The sequence below is a fragment of the Columba livia genome, chromosome 14 (genome assembly GCF_036013475.1).
Source record: "Columba livia isolate bColLiv1 breed racing homer chromosome 14, bColLiv1.pat.W.v2, whole genome shotgun sequence".
In the NCBI taxonomy this organism is placed as follows: Eukaryota; Metazoa; Chordata; class Aves; order Columbiformes; family Columbidae; genus Columba; species Columba livia.
The window spans coordinates 16791753-16811679 of record NC_088615.1 but is presented as its reverse complement, the minus strand read 5'-3'; the positions used below and the strand labels follow the sequence as shown (position 1 = coordinate 16811679).

The 19927-nt window shown below is 46.2% G+C and overlaps 1 protein-coding gene across 23 annotated transcripts; it reads left to right on the top strand.

The window, feature by feature from the left end:
- The first annotated feature begins 96 nt into the window (after positions 1-96).
- Positions 97-19684, top strand: PURA (purine rich element binding protein A). Of its 23 annotated transcripts, none has more exons than XM_065030206.1 (4): positions 97-1473; positions 16729-16794; positions 16882-16938; positions 19120-19684. In XM_065030206.1, the coding sequence occupies exon 1, from the start codon at positions 314-316 to the stop codon at positions 1259-1261; it is 948 nt and encodes a 315-aa protein (XP_064886278.1). In that variant the 5' UTR covers positions 97-313; the 3' UTR covers positions 1262-1473; positions 16729-16794; positions 16882-16938; positions 19120-19684. The 23 variants fall into 23 exon arrangements, with proteins under 23 accessions (XP_064886278.1, XP_064886275.1, XP_064886277.1 ...); XM_065030203.1 differs by having other exon boundaries at positions 17881-19684; XM_065030205.1 differs by lacking the exon at positions 16882-16938.
- Positions 19685-19927: the final 243 nt, after the last annotated feature.

Sequence of the window (19927 nt, the reverse complement as noted above, 5' to 3'; positions counted from 1 at the left end):
GGCGCTGCTGCCCGGCTCGGCGGGGCGGCCGGCGTCGGGGGCCGCTCTCTGCCGCCTTTCCCGCGCCCTCTCTTCGCTCCCGCAGATCTCGCGAGAGCGGCCGGCTGGTGGCCGCGGGGGCTGTTGCAGCAGCGGCGGCGGCGGCGGGCGGAGCGGCGGCGGCGGCGGCGGCGGCCGGGGGCGGCCGAGGAGGAGGCGGCGGCGGCCGAGGAGGAGGCGGCGCGGGCGGCGGCGCAGGGGGGGGCGCCGGGCGAGAAGCGGCGGCGGCGGCGGCGGAGGCCGAGCGGCGGCGGCGGCGGCGGGCGGCGGCATCATGGCGGACAGAGACAGCGGCAGCGAGCAGGGCGGCGGCGGCGGGGGCGCGGCGGGCGCCGGGGGGCCGGGCTCGGGCGGCGGCGGCGGCGGCGGCGGCGGCCCGGGCGGCGGCCTGCAGCATGAGACGCAGGAGCTGGCCTCCAAGCGGGTGGACATCCAGAACAAGCGCTTCTACCTGGACGTCAAGCAGAACGCCAAGGGCCGCTTCCTCAAGATCGCCGAGGTGGGGGCGGGCGGCAACAAGAGCCGCCTGACCCTCTCCATGTCGGTGGCCGTCGAGTTCCGCGACTACCTGGGCGACTTCATCGAGCACTACGCGCAGCTGGGGCCCAGCCAGCCCCCCGAGCTGGCGCAGGCGGCCGACGAGCCCCGGCGGGCGCTCAAGAGCGAGTTCCTGGTGCGGGAGAACCGCAAGTACTACATGGATCTGAAGGAGAACCAGCGCGGGCGCTTCCTCCGCGTCCGCCAGACCGTCAACCGCGGTCCGGGACTGGGCTCCACGCAGGGCCAGACCATCGCCCTGCCGGCCCAGGGCCTGATCGAGTTCCGCGACGCCCTGGCCAAGCTCATCGACGACTACGGGGTGGAGGAGGAGCCGGCCGAGCTGCCCGAGGGCACCTCCTTGACTGTGGACAACAAGCGCTTCTTCTTCGACGTGGGCTCCAACAAGTACGGCGTGTTCATGCGGGTGAGCGAGGTGAAGCCCACCTACCGCAACTCCATCACCGTCCCCTACAAGGTCTGGGCCAAGTTCGGCCACACCTTCTGCAAGTACTCGGACGAGATGAAGAAGATCCAGGAGAAGCAGCGGGACAAGCGCGCCGCCGCCGCCGCCGCCCCCCCCGCGGGCGCCGGGGCCGAGCCGCCCCCCGAGGCCGAGGCTGCCGCCGCCGCCGCCGGGCCGCCCGGCGCCCTGCTGCAGGCCGAGGAGCCCGAGGAGGACTGACCGCCCGCCCCCCGGGACGCGGACTGGCCCCGCCGCCGGCGGGAGGGAGGGCGGGCGGCGGGGCGGGGGGGGCGCGGCGAGATGCCCTCCCCGCTGCCCGGCGCCCCCCCCGGCCGCGCCGCCCGCCCGGCGCCCCCCCGCCGCCCGGCAGCAGCGCCTTCGAACCGCCACCCATCGCTGGATGTTCCTCCACTTTACCCACCTATCAAACAGTAAGCAGCTGCTAAAACAAAACAAAACAAAAAAAAAAACAAAACACACAAAAAAAAAGTCAAAAAAAGTAATAACATTATATATGAACTGTGTTTCCTACTTGATTAAAAATATAAAGAACTGAGTGTTTATTTCCCTAATTAACCGAGAACTTTTGTACACGTTTAAGCTATTATTATTAAAAGTGTTTGCAAAAATGGTCAAGATTATAATATTGCTGAATTATATAAAAAAGTCCTTTTCATGTTGAGCTAACATTTGACTTTAGCACAAAAAAAAGAGATATTTTAGAACACGTAAAATAATATTTTTAGTTTTTTCTTCTCATTTTGTTACCAAATTTTGAACCTTACATGGAGGTTACTATAGTATATTTGACACCCTATATACCTGTGATTAGAGATGTGTATATATATATGAGGGCTAGGCATGCTGTGTGTCTGAGCTTTGTCTAAATGTTATGCAGAAGTTTGTAGAGTTAAAAGGTACGTAGGTTTAATTCATGCAAGGTAAACAATAAGTGCTCTCTTTTATACAATATGCATTGCATCTGGACCTTAAACATATAAAAATGGTCAGTGAAACTTCTGTGAACATGAAGAAAAATTATTAAAAAAGGCATTTAAATGAAATTTGCTAACTTGTGATTTTTACGTTTGAACCAAAGTTATTCAAATAGTAAAAAAAAAAAAAAAAAAGAAAAAAAAAAGAAAAGGAAAAAAAAAGGAAAAAAGAGAGAGAGAGAAAAAAAAAAAAGGAAGCATTTCCTCCCGTAATATTTTTTTCTGCACCTGTTTGGTTTACAACTGAGTAGGCGTATTGTAATTATTGTGTATATGAGATGTACTTGTATTGTTCATAATATATTTTTTTTATTCTGTGTACTTAAAGTACTTATCCTGACGTGCAGCGGTTTCCAGTCAACCTGGTTTTGGACAGCAGGTAGTGAGTCTTTCCGTGTTGCCACTGGCAGTAGCGCTGTCTCCTCAACTCCTGAGAGGTCCGAGCCGATGCTTTGGTCCCTGCCAGTGCCGTTAACTTCTGCAGGCCTGTTGGAAATCAGTGCGATGATGCGATGCAGAGGGATCCTACTGAGCCATGGGGTTCGGAGTTTCGGTTAAGAGTGAAATCCAAGCCCGGTGTGTGTCTGTAATGGATTTCCATGTAGCTGTGGTGCTAGTTCTTACTGGCTACATACCTGGTGACAGCCGTGCCCTTCCCTCCCGTCCCAGCCTTCTCGCCGGTGTGCGCGCTCGCGGGCTCTGGTCGAAGCCTAGGGTAGGGAAACGCAGATTTGTCAGAACACTAATCTGTCCAGGTGTGTTCTCCAAATTGAAATTGTCTGTAATAATAATAAGAATAATAATAGACTTTTACAGGTTGTTTTTTGTTGTTTCGTTTTGTTTTTTTTTTCTTTTAAAAAAAAAGTCGGTGTGCTTTTAATTGACTAACTTCTTGCTGCTGTATAGTAAAATATTAATATATTTTTATCATTAAACTGCTGCATGACTATCATCATTGCGAGGGAAGAGAAAACGTTATAAAAAAAAAAAAGATGCCTTAAACAGTGAAAACAAAACGTTTTATTTTCTTGGCCAGAATTCAGTAGACAGTGTTTCAGAGAAACTAAGATCTTGTTCCACTCGGAAGTTCTTTTGGGTTGCAATCATTTTGAACCCTCTTGGCGGAGTTGGCCGCCTGGTAGACCTGGCTGCGCTTCTTTACCCATGGTCGAGGATGGAGGTTCGGAAGGGTGGGGAAAAAAAAACCCAAGCTTTGTTTTCAAGAGTTTTTATTTCCTGCTGTCTTTTTATTTCCATTTGAAATTATAATTTTTGACTTATTTTTTTTTTTCGAGATGTACTGTAAGTGTCAAAACAAGCTGTTTCCATTGTACCATGCATTATTTCCCTTTAAAGAAGTTTGCTGTTAGTGTTCACAGAAAGTTAAATACTAGATGCCGGTAGTGAGGTGTTTCTGTTTCTTTTAAACAATCACTGGAAATGTTAAAAATTGCTTTAATGTGCACTTTCGTATTTCCCAGTAGTAAAATAAGCTTTCGGAGTGCGTAATGTGACATTTGAGATGGTTCTCAATTGCATGTAAACATGTGTCTGATAACCTGCTTTTGAATCGGAGGGTCTGGATGGGCAGTTCCATCGATTATTGTACTTCAACTGTGATGTGTGCGGGACTGCATTCTCCATGCTGCTAGACGTAGTTAGGAAATTAATTGCTTTGGTTTTTTTTGCTACTTGATCGATTGTCTCGGTCCTGCTGTTCACTGCCCTCCCGAAAGTTGTCGCGCTGCTGACGGACGCGCTCTGGTAGCTCCGGGCTGCTGCCTTGTCTTCCCAGCAATAAGTAGCAGGAGGCGACGGGCGTGCGGCAGCGTGTCCGTCCGTCCCAGCCCCGGGAACGCGTCCGTCCCAGCCCCGGGAGCGTCGCCGTCCCGCAGGCGCTGCCCAGGGGCTCCCGGGATCCGGCCGGTCCGGGGGCGCACGGGCCGCGCGGTCCCAGTCAAACCAGTACAGCCCGTCGCAGGCACTGGCAGCGCGGTGAACAGTGTCTTGAGAAGTTGTGGTCAGTTTTTGTCTTGTCTTGGGGTTTCTTCCGCGTGTTTTTGTTGTTGGGTTTTTTTCGTTGTTGTTGTTGTTATTTTGTTTTCTTAACGCACGTTGTGTATGTTCTAGGACTTTATGAATGATGGTAATGAAAGACTAAAATGACTGTAAAGGTTCATGGGATTTCACTTCTGGTTTTGGTTTTGTTTTGATTTTTTTGAATTATTTTTTTTTTCCCCAGAGGTGCCCGGTACTTTACCAAGCTCTAATATCTCAGTATTTGAAACAAAGTACAGAAAACCCAGTTTATGTTAGAAGAAAGGTATATTTGACCATATGTGTTGTTTTAAAAAAGACAGTATGCTCAAATGTGCCAAGATATCTAATTCCTGAGAAGTATGCCTTATATTTTCCTTGATTATATGCTTTTAAATGTGTTGTAGATTAGGTCCAAAAGCATGATAAAAGCTACTTTATAATGACTACGTGCAAGAAAACTTGAAATTCATTGCAATACTGACATTATTTTATTTTTGAGTTAAAGGGACACTGTCAAGTTATTTACCATTGAAATGCAACCACCCTTTAAGAGAAGGGTGAGAGACAAGAGAACTGTTCTCCAAATTCAAAGTCGTTATTATTAATTTTTTTAAAAAAAGTAAAATTGCTCTAAGAAGTTAAATGATAAAAAGAAAAAGAAACGGCATGATTGGCTGTCGATGCCTCTTTGTGGTCCCACCGCGATGCCGCGGGGGCACTGGCTGGTCCCAGACTCGGAGGGGATGCGCAGAGAACTTTATGGGAAAATTCCATTTAAAAAAGAAAGAAGAGAAAGAAAAAAGAACTGAACAACGCAACTTGACAGTGTCACTTTGTGGCACGTCCCTCGCGGGGGGTGCGCAGCCCGGGCTGGCGTCGCGCGGAGGGGCCGCCCGGCGAGGCACAGACCATCCCGTCTAGCGAGTGCTGCCCGTGATTTTAACCCCTGCTCAGAGCCCACCCGTAACTCTTTTGTTTTTGGAAGGGGGGGGGGGGGGAGGGAGCAATTACTTTGTTGCCTTTAAAAATAGCACTGTAACCACCTTTTCTTACGATTAGCTGTAGTATAACCTTTGTCCCTTCAAACTATGCAAGCTATGAAATGTAAATTAGGGATCAGTTAAAGATAGTTGATTATATTCAATCAGATGGCATTCATGCACTAACTGGAGTATATACAGATAAAGCTATTAGAGTGACTTGTATGCTAACAGCGAGATATAACATACCTACCTATTCTAAAAAAATGACTATTAATATTGTATAACAGGACTGTGGGGTTGGGGAGGGGATGTTATCTCTTACCTTCTGAAAAGGGGATTTAAGATTTTTATAACTGTTTTTTCCATCAAACTTTAATATTTTTGTCAAATTTTTAGGTATTTAATTTGTAAAATAGATTTTGCTTTGTACTGACGTACAGAAAATAGGGGTTGATTTAAACTTTTTGAAGCCAAGTGATCAACTACATTTGTAATAAAAAGTCAATGGATGTATATCAGTCGTACTCACTGTTTTCATTTCTTGTACGTTCTAATGCAGTGGCGTTGTATGTCTCCCAAGGAAAAAAAATTGGGGAGGTGGGTGGAAGGAAAAGGCAAAAAGATCAGCATTGACGCTGCACATTGATGTGACTTTCCATCTGCAAGTGGCCCCTGGTCAGTGGAGATTTGGTAGATATGCATTTTTACTAAAAAACACCTGCACTTTTTGGAGAAGGGTTTACAAAAACCTGACGTCTTTGGCATGTCTTCACTTCATGCTTGTGCCCGTAAACTCTAAAGCTGCCCTTTGGGAAGCACATTTCCCTGGCACTTAAACCCAAAACCCGACAAGGCAAAGCTTTGATTTCTTGTGAGGTGGTGAACCACGGCACGTTACGTTTTTGCACCTGCACACTTTGTCTCCCCCAAAGGTCTGCCCTTTCTTTTCTCTAAGTTCAGCAGGCTAAACTTTTGGGTTCGTTTGTTTGTTTTTAGTAAAATTACCAAGCGTTTTAAAGACTTCAGCAGATCCACTGAGTTTGGATCCAACACCTTGCAGAGCACTGGCATAATGATTTTTTTGTTTGTTTGCTTTAAACCCAGACCTCCCATTTCCCGGCCCAGGGCATATACCAAATCTGATTGACTTGTCTGTGGCAGAAGCTGTGGGAGCCAGAAGTGGAGAATCCTGACATTAATGTACAAGAATGCTAAAACAGGTTTACATTTCGGGGGACTCCCATGAAACACAAAAACTCTATAACTAGAACCGACCGATTTCTGGGTTGTGCTAGTCCAAGAGTAGAAACCGTGTCTCTCTTAGGTGACTTGGAAAGACAGCAGGGAAAGCAAATTCTCCCACAACCGTGCAATTCGCTTATTCGAAAACCTGCTGCTTCTTACCGGCTTGGATTGCTTTTTGAGAGGGAGGGCTCTGCTTTAAGTGCTGGAGAGTTTCTCTGTTAAAACAACACTGTCAGTATCTTTTTAAGTGCAAATTTTAAATCCTGCTTTGCACCTTTTATTTTCGTTTCCTTTCCACCTTGCTTTTTGTCAGGCTTACCCTAACTTTCCTTTTATTTCCTTACTATCCTCCCTTGCTGGCTTGTCGACTTGTATAATTGAAGGGTCACTGTTCGTGTTGGTGGTTGGACTCTTTGGAGGAGGAATCCAGCGTAGTTTTAGGTTCTCGTGCCGAGCTTTGTACTTTTTGCACATGCACTTCTTTCCCTAAAAGTTGGAGTTTTCTTGGCTCTGTCCTCTCACGTGTGAAGAGAGGTGAAAGGATCTGAATTTTGGGTAGCAGAACAGAGGAGCGGGCTGCATGCAAAGCGTTGTCAAAATGTTTTGACAAAACCGACGAGGTAAACAAGCGAGTTCCATTTTTATTCTTGATTCCTTCTGCTGTTGCCATCTCCTGTACCACTTGCAACAATGAAAGATAATTTCAGCCCAGAGCTCTTTTTCTCAAGCCTCTGGTTCCTTTTACTCTGCTTGCTTGCACATGATTTAGCTCGCTGGCACCACAAAACATTGTGCGTAGGTTGCAAACGTGGCGAGGAGATATGTATATATATATAGGTTAAAGCTAGTTAAGGTTAATCTAAACAGACTTTCAAAACGATAACCCTTTTTTAAACACCTGTTTTAGCTGGAGCCTTATCTTTGGACCTGAAGTTCATGGCTTTTTATTTGTTGTTCTCATAAGTGGGCTCTTTCACGCTGAGGTGACTGATGGCACGGGGAGGATGCTCCTCTCCTCTCCTCTCCTCTGCGGAGCTGGGAGTTTCTCTTAGCCTGCCTATCCTTCTTTTTTTATATTTTATCTTTCCAAAGCATTTCAGTCCCTGGTGGGACCGTGTTTTAGCAGTGTCTGGGGAAAAGTCAGCTTATATAGGGGTTCATGATGCATCCCTCTTCTCGCAAATGCAAGCAGGCCATGAGGCTTTGCTGGGCCATGCATTGCTTGTCGTTGATGTGGATCTGGGCAGCTGTAGACAGCAGAGGGAAATAAACACCAGATCATCCATTTTTAGAGGTTCACAGAGTTACTCCTCCAATGTATACTGCGTATTTTACTGCAGTTTGGATGGGATAAATGGCGCCTCCGTTTGCAGGCGTCTTTCATGCCGTTGTCGATAATGACGATGCTTCCTGAGCTCGCAGACTCGAGTGGGTGCCAATAATCCACCTGGAGGGTGGGAAAAGGCTTTCAGGGCTGGCAGAGGCGGATGGCCAAGGTGCATCTTGGCCATCTGCAATTTGGTGTCTGTATGTGGCTGAAGCCAGACGAGCCGTCATGTTTTATGGGAGAGGCGGAGCACGTCACGCTTGCCTCTGTAAAAGTAGCAAACACTTGCATAGCCTGTTTGAGGCAAAATATCACAGAAGAGGGACAGTTGAATTCATGCAGCAAGGAGTGAGGCATGTTTTCACAGAAAAATGTCAGATGGTTTAAGTGAAAAAAGATAGAGGACTTCTGGTCCCAGTATCTGTCTTTTGAGTGTTGACTGGTTAAAACAAGATGGAGCGAGCGGCTGGATATCCATCTGCGGATCAACACTGCTGGCGCTTCTTTGCCTGGAGAGGGGATCTGGTCCTGAGCCTTTTGCTCTGGAAGGCACCGCGTCCAGGCAGGACGGGGCCCTGCTCAGGCTGGCTCTACATTTTGCCTGCATGGGGGTATTGTCTCATTTTGGGTGACCAGGACACAACACTGGATGTCCCCAGGACTATCCGTGACAGCTTTGCAGCTCAGGTTGGGTGTGCGCTTCTGGAGCAAAGTGCTCTGCTGTCCCTGTGCCGCGTACCTTGGCTTTATCATGGAGCGCATGACCTGATGCGTTTGGGGTTTAAATTAGCCAACGCAAGTTGTGGGCATTAACTAAGCCAAAAGACAACCGGTGGGCATTAGGTTTGTCAGACCAAGCTAGAGCTCACGGAGAGTAAAATCCCCAAGACACAGATAATGTGACCATCAGCTCCTGAGTAGTGACTCCTTTGCTGTTGAGCTTGTTGAGCTTGTTGTGTTTGCACCTAATTGTCTTAAGGCTCGGGTTCGTGAGACGTACGTCTGGATCAGCCGTCAGCTGGGAGAGCGCTTGCTTTGAGCATCTTCTGGACCTCCCCAGCAGGTAACTTGGTCTTAACTCAGATAATTCCTTGGCTTTGCTGGTCATCAGTTGGTTTATTGTCCATCCTAACATTAGCTTTGCAAAAATATATACCTTAGCCTTTTCTTAGGCTTAGGCCCCATAGGAGACTGAACTGAAAAGAGGACTGGCAGGAACACTGGCAGTGTGAGTTTGCGCTGAGCCTTCCTGTCTGTGGCGCAGAAGGGTTTTTTTTCTTGAAACACTATCTTGAAATATGCAGGAAGTGAAGAAAAGCTTCATTCTTTCTGCCTCCGATTGGAGAGGTGAGAGGTGTGGAGTTACATCTGCAGCGTGGAAGGACGTGCCCCTCTTGGGGAGCGAGACCTTGGAGGGAGGCGGCTGTTGGAGCTGATCCACTGCCCGCCGTTGGGAAGCCAAAGTGCATGCCTTGGAGATGTTTTGGCAGCTTTTCAGGGAAAAACCTCTACATGTTGAAATGTCATCCTGATCGGCATGTTGGTTTCCCTGGAAATCTGCTCTTAAAAGTGTCTTGCAAATGGCATCTGAATCCGCATGACCATGCTGACCCCAGTGGGTTTGGATTTCTCACTGGACATGGTGCAGAGACTGTGCAGCAGCCGCCACGGGTGACTTTTGGTGAAAGAGATCACATCTCGCTGATGCCCATCAGTGGTTGTGACTGTGAGGTGGCACTGTCATGCTTGCAGGAAGGTCTGGGAGCTGAGCCTGGGCTCTTGGCGACATCTCAGAGACATCCCATCTTCAGCTGGACCAATGCGCAGTTGCTCTAGAGCGGGCAAAAGCACAGGAGGCCTTGGAGCTGGGATGTGAGGACACGGGAGCCGTGGGGCTGACCCCACTGGAGTGTTTTCAGCTCCTCTGTGTCATCAGCTGTGCTGGTGTGGCTGGTGCTGAGGTGGACCTGCCGGCTTCGCACAGGGGCTGGAGGAGGCTGAGTCTATGTAAGATACATGCCTGGGTGATTTATATTGCTGGGAGTTGAGGGTGGACAAAATGAGCAGTGGCACTTTTTTCTGTTGCCGGTGAACATCTTGATGTGCGAGTCGAGCTCAATTGGCTGAGCTCTCATCACACGTGCAGTGCCCTCCAGCTGGTATTTTAGCCCCGGTCGAAGACTGGAGTGGGTTTGTTCTCCCAGCTCTGGGTAGGAAGCTGTGCTGTTGTGTGCCAGAGTGCAGGCCAGCGTTTGTGCTCCATGGGTGGGACCTGTCTGGATGGGACATCTCGGAGCACTGCTGTTGTTTGAAGGTTAGCTGCATTGCATTGAGTGTCTGTCCCCCAGGTTGGGCTTGCTGTAGTGTCTCACTAGGGAATACGTTTCGTTTCTCCGTGCTCTGTCCCGGTTGCACAGTAGTTTGTGAGTGCAATGCAAGCTGGCTTTGTTGCCTCTAGTCTCCTGAAGTTTGGAACCTGCTTTTCCTGGGCTTGCCTTTCGCTCGATCATTTAGTACAGGCAGAAGAGCTCAAAGCAGCAGCTCCTTGGGAGCGTGCATCAGCATGCACATGTCGGCTGGTCCAGACTCCTCAAGGCTCGCCCCAGGGTCAGGAGCTTTCGATACCTTCCCTTCCCTTCCCTTCCCTTCCCTTCCCTTCCCTTCCCTTCCCTTCCCTTCCCTTCCCTTCCCTTCCCTTCCCTTCCCTTCCCTTCCCTTCCCTTCCCTTCCCTTCCCTTCCCTGCCCTGCCCTGCCCTGCCCTGCCCTGCCCTGCCCTGCCCTGCCCTGCCCTGCCCTGCCCTGCCCTCCCCTCTGCTTTCTTCTCTCTTCTTCCTCTTCCTCTCCTCCTCTCTTCTCTTTCTCTTCCCTTCTTCTCCTGCATCACTCTGGTAGCAGTAGGTCCTGCTTCTCTCCCTTCTAGGCGAGCTGTGAAGGCTTGATGATCTGTCAATGCTTCAAGAAGTGCCGGGGCCAGGGAGAGTGGATAAAGGATTTTGTGAAATCTGGTATTTAAACCTCCCACTCAAGTGATGCTGAGGAGAGCTGGCAATGCAGCATTGGCTTATCAGGAGCTGTGTGGGCAGGTCAACTTAAGAAAAACATTATGTGAGCAGCAGCAGAGGTGAAGCAAAGAAGCCGGTGTCTTGTCAGGTACAGAGTTGTAAATGGCGCCAAAATTTATTTTTATTAAAAATATTATTTTATTTAAATAATAGGTGACAGTAGGATCACCGTTGCCTGGAGCTACTGAAAAGCAACAAGGCAAGTCTGTGAGCGAAACAGGGAATAGAGGCTTTGAATTATTTGCTGGCATTAATAATTCTGAACTAAGCACTGCAAATTCATGTCATTGTCATCTCTGCTTTCATGTCTGCAAACAGTTTGGTTCGTGGATGGGTCTTTTGACATAACTGTGTTCAGAGGCTCATTCAATCAAAAGTTGGCTTCTGAGCTGCAACTGTCAATAAAAGTCGTGGTAAATGAGTCCTTGCAGGCTTCTGCCAGGCCATGTGAAACTTATCTTGTCCAATGCAAGTATCTAATTGGTGGTTTAAAGTAATTTAAAAAAGAATCCTCTAACTGTCTGTCTATTTTTAGTTTAAGGATGGACTTTATATGGTCATAAAGTAAAAATTCTAAGCTTAATTATTGGGAATTGAAGAACATTGGCTTAATTGCACTGGGAACTGCACGCACGAGTGCAGAGAGGACACACTTGACGAGTGATGATCTTCTGATAAAATACTATACAGTGTGACAAGGGGAGGCACCGCAAGCTCCAGAAAGTGTCTTGAGGCCGAAGTTGCTGAGCTGGTAGAGAAGAGATGACATTAGATCATCTGCACATGGTTGTGGTCCGTCCTCACCTCAGCACTGCCTGCCTTGCCTTTTACATGTGGAAACTTGACGTGCAACTGGACAGGATTAAAGGGATGGCTGGTATTTTAGTACTGAAGCCTTGGTTGAGGAGTGGTTCTCTCTTCTGGAGTAGCCTGCAGTTGCTGGGAAAGTAGCTCTGGGAGGTTTGGATGACAGAGGGTTTGGTTGTGGGTCCGAACAAGAAAGATGTCTGTATACCGGTGTGGAAACATGGAACAAAAAGAGTTGTTGTAGGCTTCTCAGCAGTGTAAAAAGACCCTGGTGTAGTTGGTTTGATTGAAACTCAGCGGGGGTGATGAAAATCAGTAAGATACTGCATTGCCTGCCATCGAACTATACTGAACGGGCATGCTGGGTCATAAAGGTGTGAAGGAACACTAGATCTAAAAAGCTGCCCTAAAATCTGAGAGGAGGTTGGAGTAGTGATGACCACGTGGCCAAATTTATGTTGGATATAAATCCCATATTTTAATGACATGGAGGTATTAGGGAAGGTTTATGGATATCATGGGGCTTGGGAGAAAACCAGGCTCATGTGTCTTCATAAACCTCTAAGAAAAAGTAAATTCATTTATGTCCATGTTATCTAGCCGGATTGTTTGGGAAGGAGCTGGCTAACATTTTGGTGAACAGACATCTTGATTTACTTAAAGGATCATTTCTTGTAACAGCCTGGTATAGAGTTAGCCTTGATTTAGGACTAAAACGTAAGAACTGGCTCAAGATACAATTCTTCTTGAGTCATTAAATATCAGTGACCACAGTACAATTACAGGTTCAGCATCCTCAAGGGTGGAAGGCTCTGGACTGAAAATGAGGCTTGTGTTATAAAATATTGCAGGGGGGAAGATCAGGAAAAGCCCTTAGACTTGTCGGGGCAGGCCCATAGATACCTGGGAAAGTTACAGATACCCACGTTAGGCAGAGCTCTGTCATGAAGGAGCTTCAAAGCCCAAGTGAAAATCAGTTACTAAGTAAAATAAAGTTACCAAGTAGAATAGTTATAAAGGAAGGGACTTGTGGAGTCCAGCAGGACTCCATCAAAAGACAGAAGTCTAACTCTTGTAGAGCAGACTGAAAGAGCCCTGTTGTACAGCAGGGACCCCGTGATCTGGGAATGCAGCAGTTTTGCGGGGGCTTTGAAGAGCTGGGGGCCTTGGGGAGCAAACGCTGTCTTAAATATATCAGGGAGAAGGTCTGAGCACGCAGGACTGAAGGCACAGTTAATTTTCTGCACTTCTTCATGCTACTGCATCATTCTGGAGCGCAGGGTATGTGTGAGAGCCCACCTGTCCGTCACCTCGTCCTTGGGGGTGGTACCGATAAGGAGCATCCCTCTGAACCTCGAGTGTTTGAGGCAGAGATGCTGGAGCAAAGGACATTCAAGTGGAAGAGCAACAGGTGTACCTAGCAGTGTAAAAAGAGCTTGACACTGAAATGCTGAAGTTACTAGCAAAAACAGGGCTGTTAAAAAGGAGCTTAGTATTCTTCATGACTAGATAACATTGTAATGTTGGATTATTATTTTTTAATTAGAGTATTGAACAGGGCCCTGGGAATTGCAAATCAGTAACCCTGAATGCCAGTTTGTGAAGGAGAAACCGAAGTGCTGTAACTCTTCAATATGTGGTAGGTTGAAAGCAATCTACTTCCTGCGAAGAAAGGGGGTTGGACTACGTGGTCTTTGAAGGTCCCTTCCAACCCAAACCATTCTGTGATTCTATGATCAGTCTTGTTTTCTGAGTAATCTACCAGAACCTTTGAAAATGTTGGCAAACAGCAGGAGGTGGAGAATCGATTGATCTTGGTTTTGGATGTTTTAAAAGGTTTTATCAAGTCCTCCCAAGAAGGTATTTATTAAACGTCATGTTTGTGATGAGGAGAGAAATATCATGGAGTCCTTCCTTGATTGCAGCCAATGTTGATCACTTGGACAGCACAAGGTAGACAAAAGTCTAATTGGAGATGGTGATCACAGGTTTCCAGGTCTGAATCTTGAATAGATCTTCAGCCTTTGAGCAAATGAGTTTCCTCTGGAAAACACCGATTAATTAAAACCAAAGTTACCAGATGGAGAAGGGCGAATTTTCATTGAACTTTTCAGGTGAGCACATCTAGGTCCAGACTGCAAAGTCTGGTTGACCAGAGGAGAAACAAGCCCAAAATACGGGGTAGCGTGGCATCACTATTTCTCCTGTGATGTGACACCCCCAGTTCAAATTCCTCCTCTGAGCTGACTTGCAGGTCTGCCAGACCCAGGAGCACACCTCAGCAACTAATGTGTTCTGTTTTCTTTTGTTTTTACCCAGAAAAACCTAAAATATTTTGGTTTTGATAATGGGCAAAAAGGAAAGGAGTGGGGAGAGGGATCTCATCAGTTTTCCAGGTCTCCTCTAGCTCTGTTCATGAGACCACGGTACCAAAGAGTAAGTGCTTTGATAAATCATCGGATTTTGCAATAGAACAGGTTACCTGCAGGCGCCTCAAGGCTTTTGGGTAGTGTTTAAATATAAGGACCGGCAACTGAAAGAGCGGAGTGGTTGGTTTATACTAGAGAAGCAACTTCGGTCTGGCCAGAAGAACATGATACGGTCGGGTACTGTGAGTGTGCAGCGGTGGGGAGAAATTCAATGCAATAGGTAGGGGGGAAAAAATTGAAAAGAAAAAGCAGTTTTCGATGCTCCAACAATACTGCCGAGCTTTAAGTGATTTGCTCATTCAAGAGTGAGAACATCTGATTCTGAGCAGCAAAAGAAATTAAATGGAAGTGCGTAGACTGCCAAAGAAAATAACTGCGTGTTAGAGATTGAGGTGCTGAGGTCTGAGAGGCTGCTGTGCGTGAACTCTCCTGTAACACAGTTCATTAGACCCCCACGGTGTCCCTGTGCTGTTTTCCCTCGGTAATCTGGTGGTTGTCACCGGCACAACCTTTGTCCCCTCCCCATAGAAATACTAATTTCATTAGATTGCTCACTTCTAGTTAAATTATACCAGCTGACTTTGAAGTACTTAATATAAAAATGTCGTGGTATGCTTGCATGGTAGTTATTTGATGTAAGAAAAAAAACCAACATCTCTTGTGCTCTCTCTTTAGGAATTTGGGGTTTGAGTTTCATTGAGGACTGTTGTAGGTACCCAACTGCAAAGGATCAGGCTCATCTCTCTTAAAAAAATGTATTTCCTAGCTGAGATTAGAAATTAGAAGGCAAATCAGAAGTTGTCTGTTAGAGGCTCAGATGATAATAGCGACTCGTGCTAAAGGCTGTCCGTCCACATAAAAAACTGCACGGCTGCTTCTGTTTTAACTGCTGTCTGGCATTTGGGTAATAGCATTTTTTTCTAAATGTACTAAGTATATTTGCCTTTAAATCCTGTTAGGTACAGATAATGATCATTGGTATTCTGTAATTTAGCTCTATACTAGCATTCACATTGGACTAGGCTTAATATTGTAAGTGTCAAAGATGACTTGAAAAAGGAAAATTAATTTATACCCTTTTCATGCAGTTCTGCCCCATAGAGGAGGTTGTTTGCAGAAGTGCTACAACTGTCTTCCCCTTTTACTTGCTGTGATTCTCTGCAGGAGAGCATACAGATTTAAGTATGTTTTTCCATCCTTTGGAGACCCTGCGATGTAATCATGGTGAGGTCCATGGAAATACCTGGATAAACCGGGCCGGAACGCAGAGTTAATGCATCTTTTCCAGTTGTTTTTTTTTTATTATTCTGCTGTCAATCAGGCCTCTGAGCTTTTTTTTTTTTAAAAAAAAAAAAAAATGTAAAAACATTAAATTGTTTGAGTAAAAATCACTTCCCTCATCTGTCCAGTGTGACATCCTCTAATACTGTAGCTCTGTTCAGGCTGGATTATTCGTGATCTTCCAGAAAAGGTAGATGGGACTGGAATTACTAATGCCAAAACTTGCCCACGGCAAGGGAGGGAGGTCCTTGTTTTCAAGATCAAACCCATCCAGACTCTTTTCAGACACCCCGCAGCATAGCACAAGGGTATAAATACCTACTTTTTCTTTTCCAGGTGATCTTTAAGGCCAGGTGGTAGCGGGCAGGGACAGTCTGTCTGGCCGGACGGGCCGGGGGTCCTGCCCTTCACATTCGCCCTGCTCCAGCATTAAACCCAACAGTTTTTAGGCCGGGCTTTTGTCCTCCGAGCGGAGCTCAGCCCCCGGGTTCCCTTTGGCATCCGCGCTGTCCCGCGCTCCTTCATCTCGGCGGGTACGGGACCCGGCGCCTCCGCGGGTGATGCCGCCCGCGCGTCGCCAGCCGCTCACTCCATGCATAGGGAGCTCCGTGTGGTTGGTTTTCACCATTGTCCTCAATTTCGATCCCCAGGGCACAAAAATTAGGACTTTCTCAGTTAAAGAAATAAAAAAGCAAAGCAAAATCTCTGGAGAGTGGTGTTTCCCTGCGATAGTGGCGGCCGTTCACCACCCGCTTCTGTCCAGCCATGACCCCTGGCTCGGTTCCGCTGGGTTTTTAGCCATCTTGACCTCATGTTTGCAAATATTATTGGTAATATAATGCTCTATGTACAAATGTCTGTGTGGCTCATGTGTATGTTTCTGTGGTTCAAGTCAGCCGCAGACTTCTGGAATTTCATTGTACTTTGGTTAAATGTTGGACTTTTAACTCTTCTACTGTATGGCTTCTTGATTTCTCTTGTCCATTGTGGACCAACTCTATTTTTGGAAATAAATAAGCATGTAAATAAAAAGAATGGGTTTATGCCACTTTACAAGAAAATGCTTTATTTAAAATATACACTCAGTGTTGTATATTTTATGGTATCTCAGGGATCGGACGAGGCTCAGGCACCAGCAGCCTTGGTGATGAGATACCTTATTACGTACAAATTCATTTCCAAGTGGTTTCAGAAGAAGACTTTCCATCCCCTGAGCCAAACCCCCCATAGGACCAGCCTTGCGGAGGAGTGGGGGGAAATCCAGACAGAAACGCATAGTTGAAGGGGAGTAAAGGAAAGAAACCCAACTTTCCTCTCAACACAAGGCTTCTGGTTTGAGGTGTCCGGGTGCCAAAGATGCCACCGAGTGTAGGGATGCTGTGGGGCAGCTCTCGGCTCCTGCCCGGGAGCGCGTGGAGATCAGGAGCACAATGACTTCTTTTTAATTTTTTCTAACTTTTCCATATAAACCAATATTTACCAGTAATCCTGTGTTTCTGTTTTTGTTTTTTGGCAGACTTTTACCAGTAAATATCGGTTTATTCCTGAAAGCAGAAGCCCTAAACATACCTTTGTTAATAAGGTCAGTTGTCATTTTGTCTCTCTCGTTCCCCACTCCCCCCCAGCACAACCCAGCAGGTCACTGAAAGGTACCGAGTTTTCTTTCTAGTTTTCCTGCTCTGCATCTCTGGGAACTGGAGCCCGCAGGACCTAGAGCCTTCTGTTGGTAACGTAGACCCGGGTTTACAAACTGTTCTTTACCTGCTTTTAAGGACAGAGGTGTTCCCAGCTGCCCGGTACGGGAACTGCTAGAAACCCTTGCAAATGCATTAATTGCCTCACCTCTCCGAAGCCTGCGGGTAGGTCTCTAACAAGCATCTTCAAGCTTGGGGCTGGTAATAATTTATCCAAAAATATCCAGTAAAAAAGAAAAATGCCATTGCTGTTTTACAGTGAGCAGGACTGAGGGAGGGGAGGGCGGGAAAGGACTTTGAACATTTGTTTCCGATTTATTGCTAGAAAGCAAGACTTGATAAACTCCTCCACACCTGGGAGTGAAAGGCCTGATCCTTAAAAGGACATTGCTGGGCGGCCAGGACCCCAAAAGCAGCTGGTGCTTTTGAATGATGGGCATCACTTTAGGTCATTTTTTCCGGAGTTTTGGTTTGTACCGAGGCAAATCAACTTGGGAGTGTTAAAACCTCCTTATTTTTTCTTTCCGCAAGTGTTTGCGACCCAAACACAACAGCGTTATGTTAGTACTCAAGAAATGGAGGAACTGGAGGGGAATAGACAATGAGGTGACTGCAGAGTCCCGGCCAATTTTTGTTTCTTCCACGCAAACAAAATGAAAAATACAAACCAAAAAACCAGCCCTCACCCCAAAAAAAACACAACCTCCCAAAAAACCAAGCCAAAGAGGGTCTCAGATGCCTAATGGTTGTGTCGTACGTGGCTGGCAAGAGTGGTTTTGGCGTAGCTGCAACCTAACTATGTCCCTTTAAGGAGCAGCAGTAACTAATTTCCTCTTAATGACCCCAACGCTGGGGGTGTTGCCGCTCTCCGGTGCAGATGGAAGCTCCTGCAGCCTTAGTTGGTGTCCAGAATGCGGGGAGCCTTTCCAGCTGTGCATGTTGAGCTGAAAACTACCTTTCCTCCCCTTTTGCAGCCTGGGTGGTTCTGCTTGCTGGCAGTTCCGTAACACAACTTTAATCTGAGCAATTGAGGCTGGCCCTACATTATCTCCAGACGTCTTGCAGAGGACTCCTGTTACCAGTTTGGTACCCAAAAGCTACATCCCACCATCAGAAGTCACTTATTGATTGTTTTTTTCAAAGGCAGTGATAGATTACCCTCGCTGGCTCTAATGGAAAAATGATAATTGCAATGCAACTTTCTAATAAATTGTTCATATATTCATAATTCCATTGCAATCCCAAATTGGAGAAGAGATCTGTTAAAGGTATATATTAGTCTAGATTTTTTTCTTATTGTAAATACTGTAATTTTATAATACTGTCAATATTTTATTAACTTAGAAATATTTAAGAGAGTTTAATCTATGGTAGCTGATTGATTTATAGGTTTATGTTGCAGCAAATATTGCATTACATTCTAATGTAAGATTAACTTTCAGCATGTAAACGTTGATTTAATATATCATTGGAAAGATTAAGAGGGACAACTCTTAATCTGTAATACTTATCCCCCAATTCCCAGTTTGGAATTATTTAACAAAACATGAGGATCATGAATCAAGCAACTGCACTTGGATGTGAAAACCTGAGTTTTGAAATGTGAACAAGTGAACAAGTTTGCTTCGCTCTATAATCTATATAGACCAGAAGCCTTTGTTTTCAGCAAAGGGACACTGTCAGATCGACTGTAGGTTCTTGTTTTAGGGGAGGGGAAAGGAAAAGCAAAGCAAACCTCACCCCCCGTGCATGTGCGTTAGTTCCTTTATAATCGCAAGGGTGAAATCCCCTTTTCTAGTTGGTAACCTCTCTCTATTCGCCTGATGGTGTCCCTTGCACAGCATAAAGACGTTCACGTTCTCCGAAAACCCATTAGAAGTGATTTTCTGTTAAAGGCAGGGCAGAATTGGTCTGTAATATGTTCGCAACGTGGCTTGCATAGAAATACCAAAAATATATCAAGGATTTTCACGGGAGCTGGTATTTTTTGAGTGTAAAAGTTAATCTTTATTAGAGATGTGCCAATCTATACTGCTTTGTTGTAGTGTTGTTATACCTAGGCATTTCAGTTAACTTACAAATATATACTGTAACAGTATACTTTGTACAGATTTATTTAAAATTTATTTGCAAACTGAAATAAAGTAGGCAGAAAATAAAGATATTTATTTTTCATTTGACTATGTAAGAAGGTATCATTCTTTTGGTTTTAGTGCACTGGTGCACCAAGCCTCAGAACCACCGCTTTCTCCAGCGCATAGGATGCTTTTCCAAGACTGCGGATACGTGTATGTGTACTGCTGTATTGATAAGTAAATGCCAACGATGGAGTTAGTTGCTTTTATACATCCCAAAGAGAAGTTCTCCACCAGTCATTTTCTGTTTTCTGACCGAAAAAGGTGTGTGTTTGTGAACGGTGTTCACGCGAGTTCTGCCGCCCCACTCTCACATCAGCTTATACCAATGCCAGAATGGGAGGATTTGCCTGCGTACCTTCCCCAAAACGCCCCGGTCCGCAGTGGCATCGTCAGGGAGCAGTTCAAACGTGTGTCCTTTGGACTTGGTGTAAAGCAAACGCAGAACGAGAAAAACTGAGATGTTAAATCCATTAGAAAACAAATTCCTTATTGTACAGTAGTATGGAGACCTCTAGTCAACCTGCCATTAATAGTAGATTCTTATTTTTTGAATGATCTATTTAAAAGAACAGCAAGCATTGTATTTGCTAGTAAATCTGACGTGTTTACATGGAATTACTAAATAAATTATTTGATCTAAGACGGCTCTCATCAGTGCTGATTTTTAACGCTGGAAATTAATTTTGGCAGCTCCTTTTTTAGTTTGTGCTGTTCTTTAAAAATCTTCCAACTCAGGTGTTTTCAATGCACCCTTGTGATTTGAATTAGGTTCTGAGGAAGATGCAAAGCATGCCTGTCCCTGCCAGGTCTGACGGGAGTGCTGGCTAATGTTTTCCAGCCCGCTCCACGTCATGAGACCGCCCCTTCATCCCAAACACCTGAG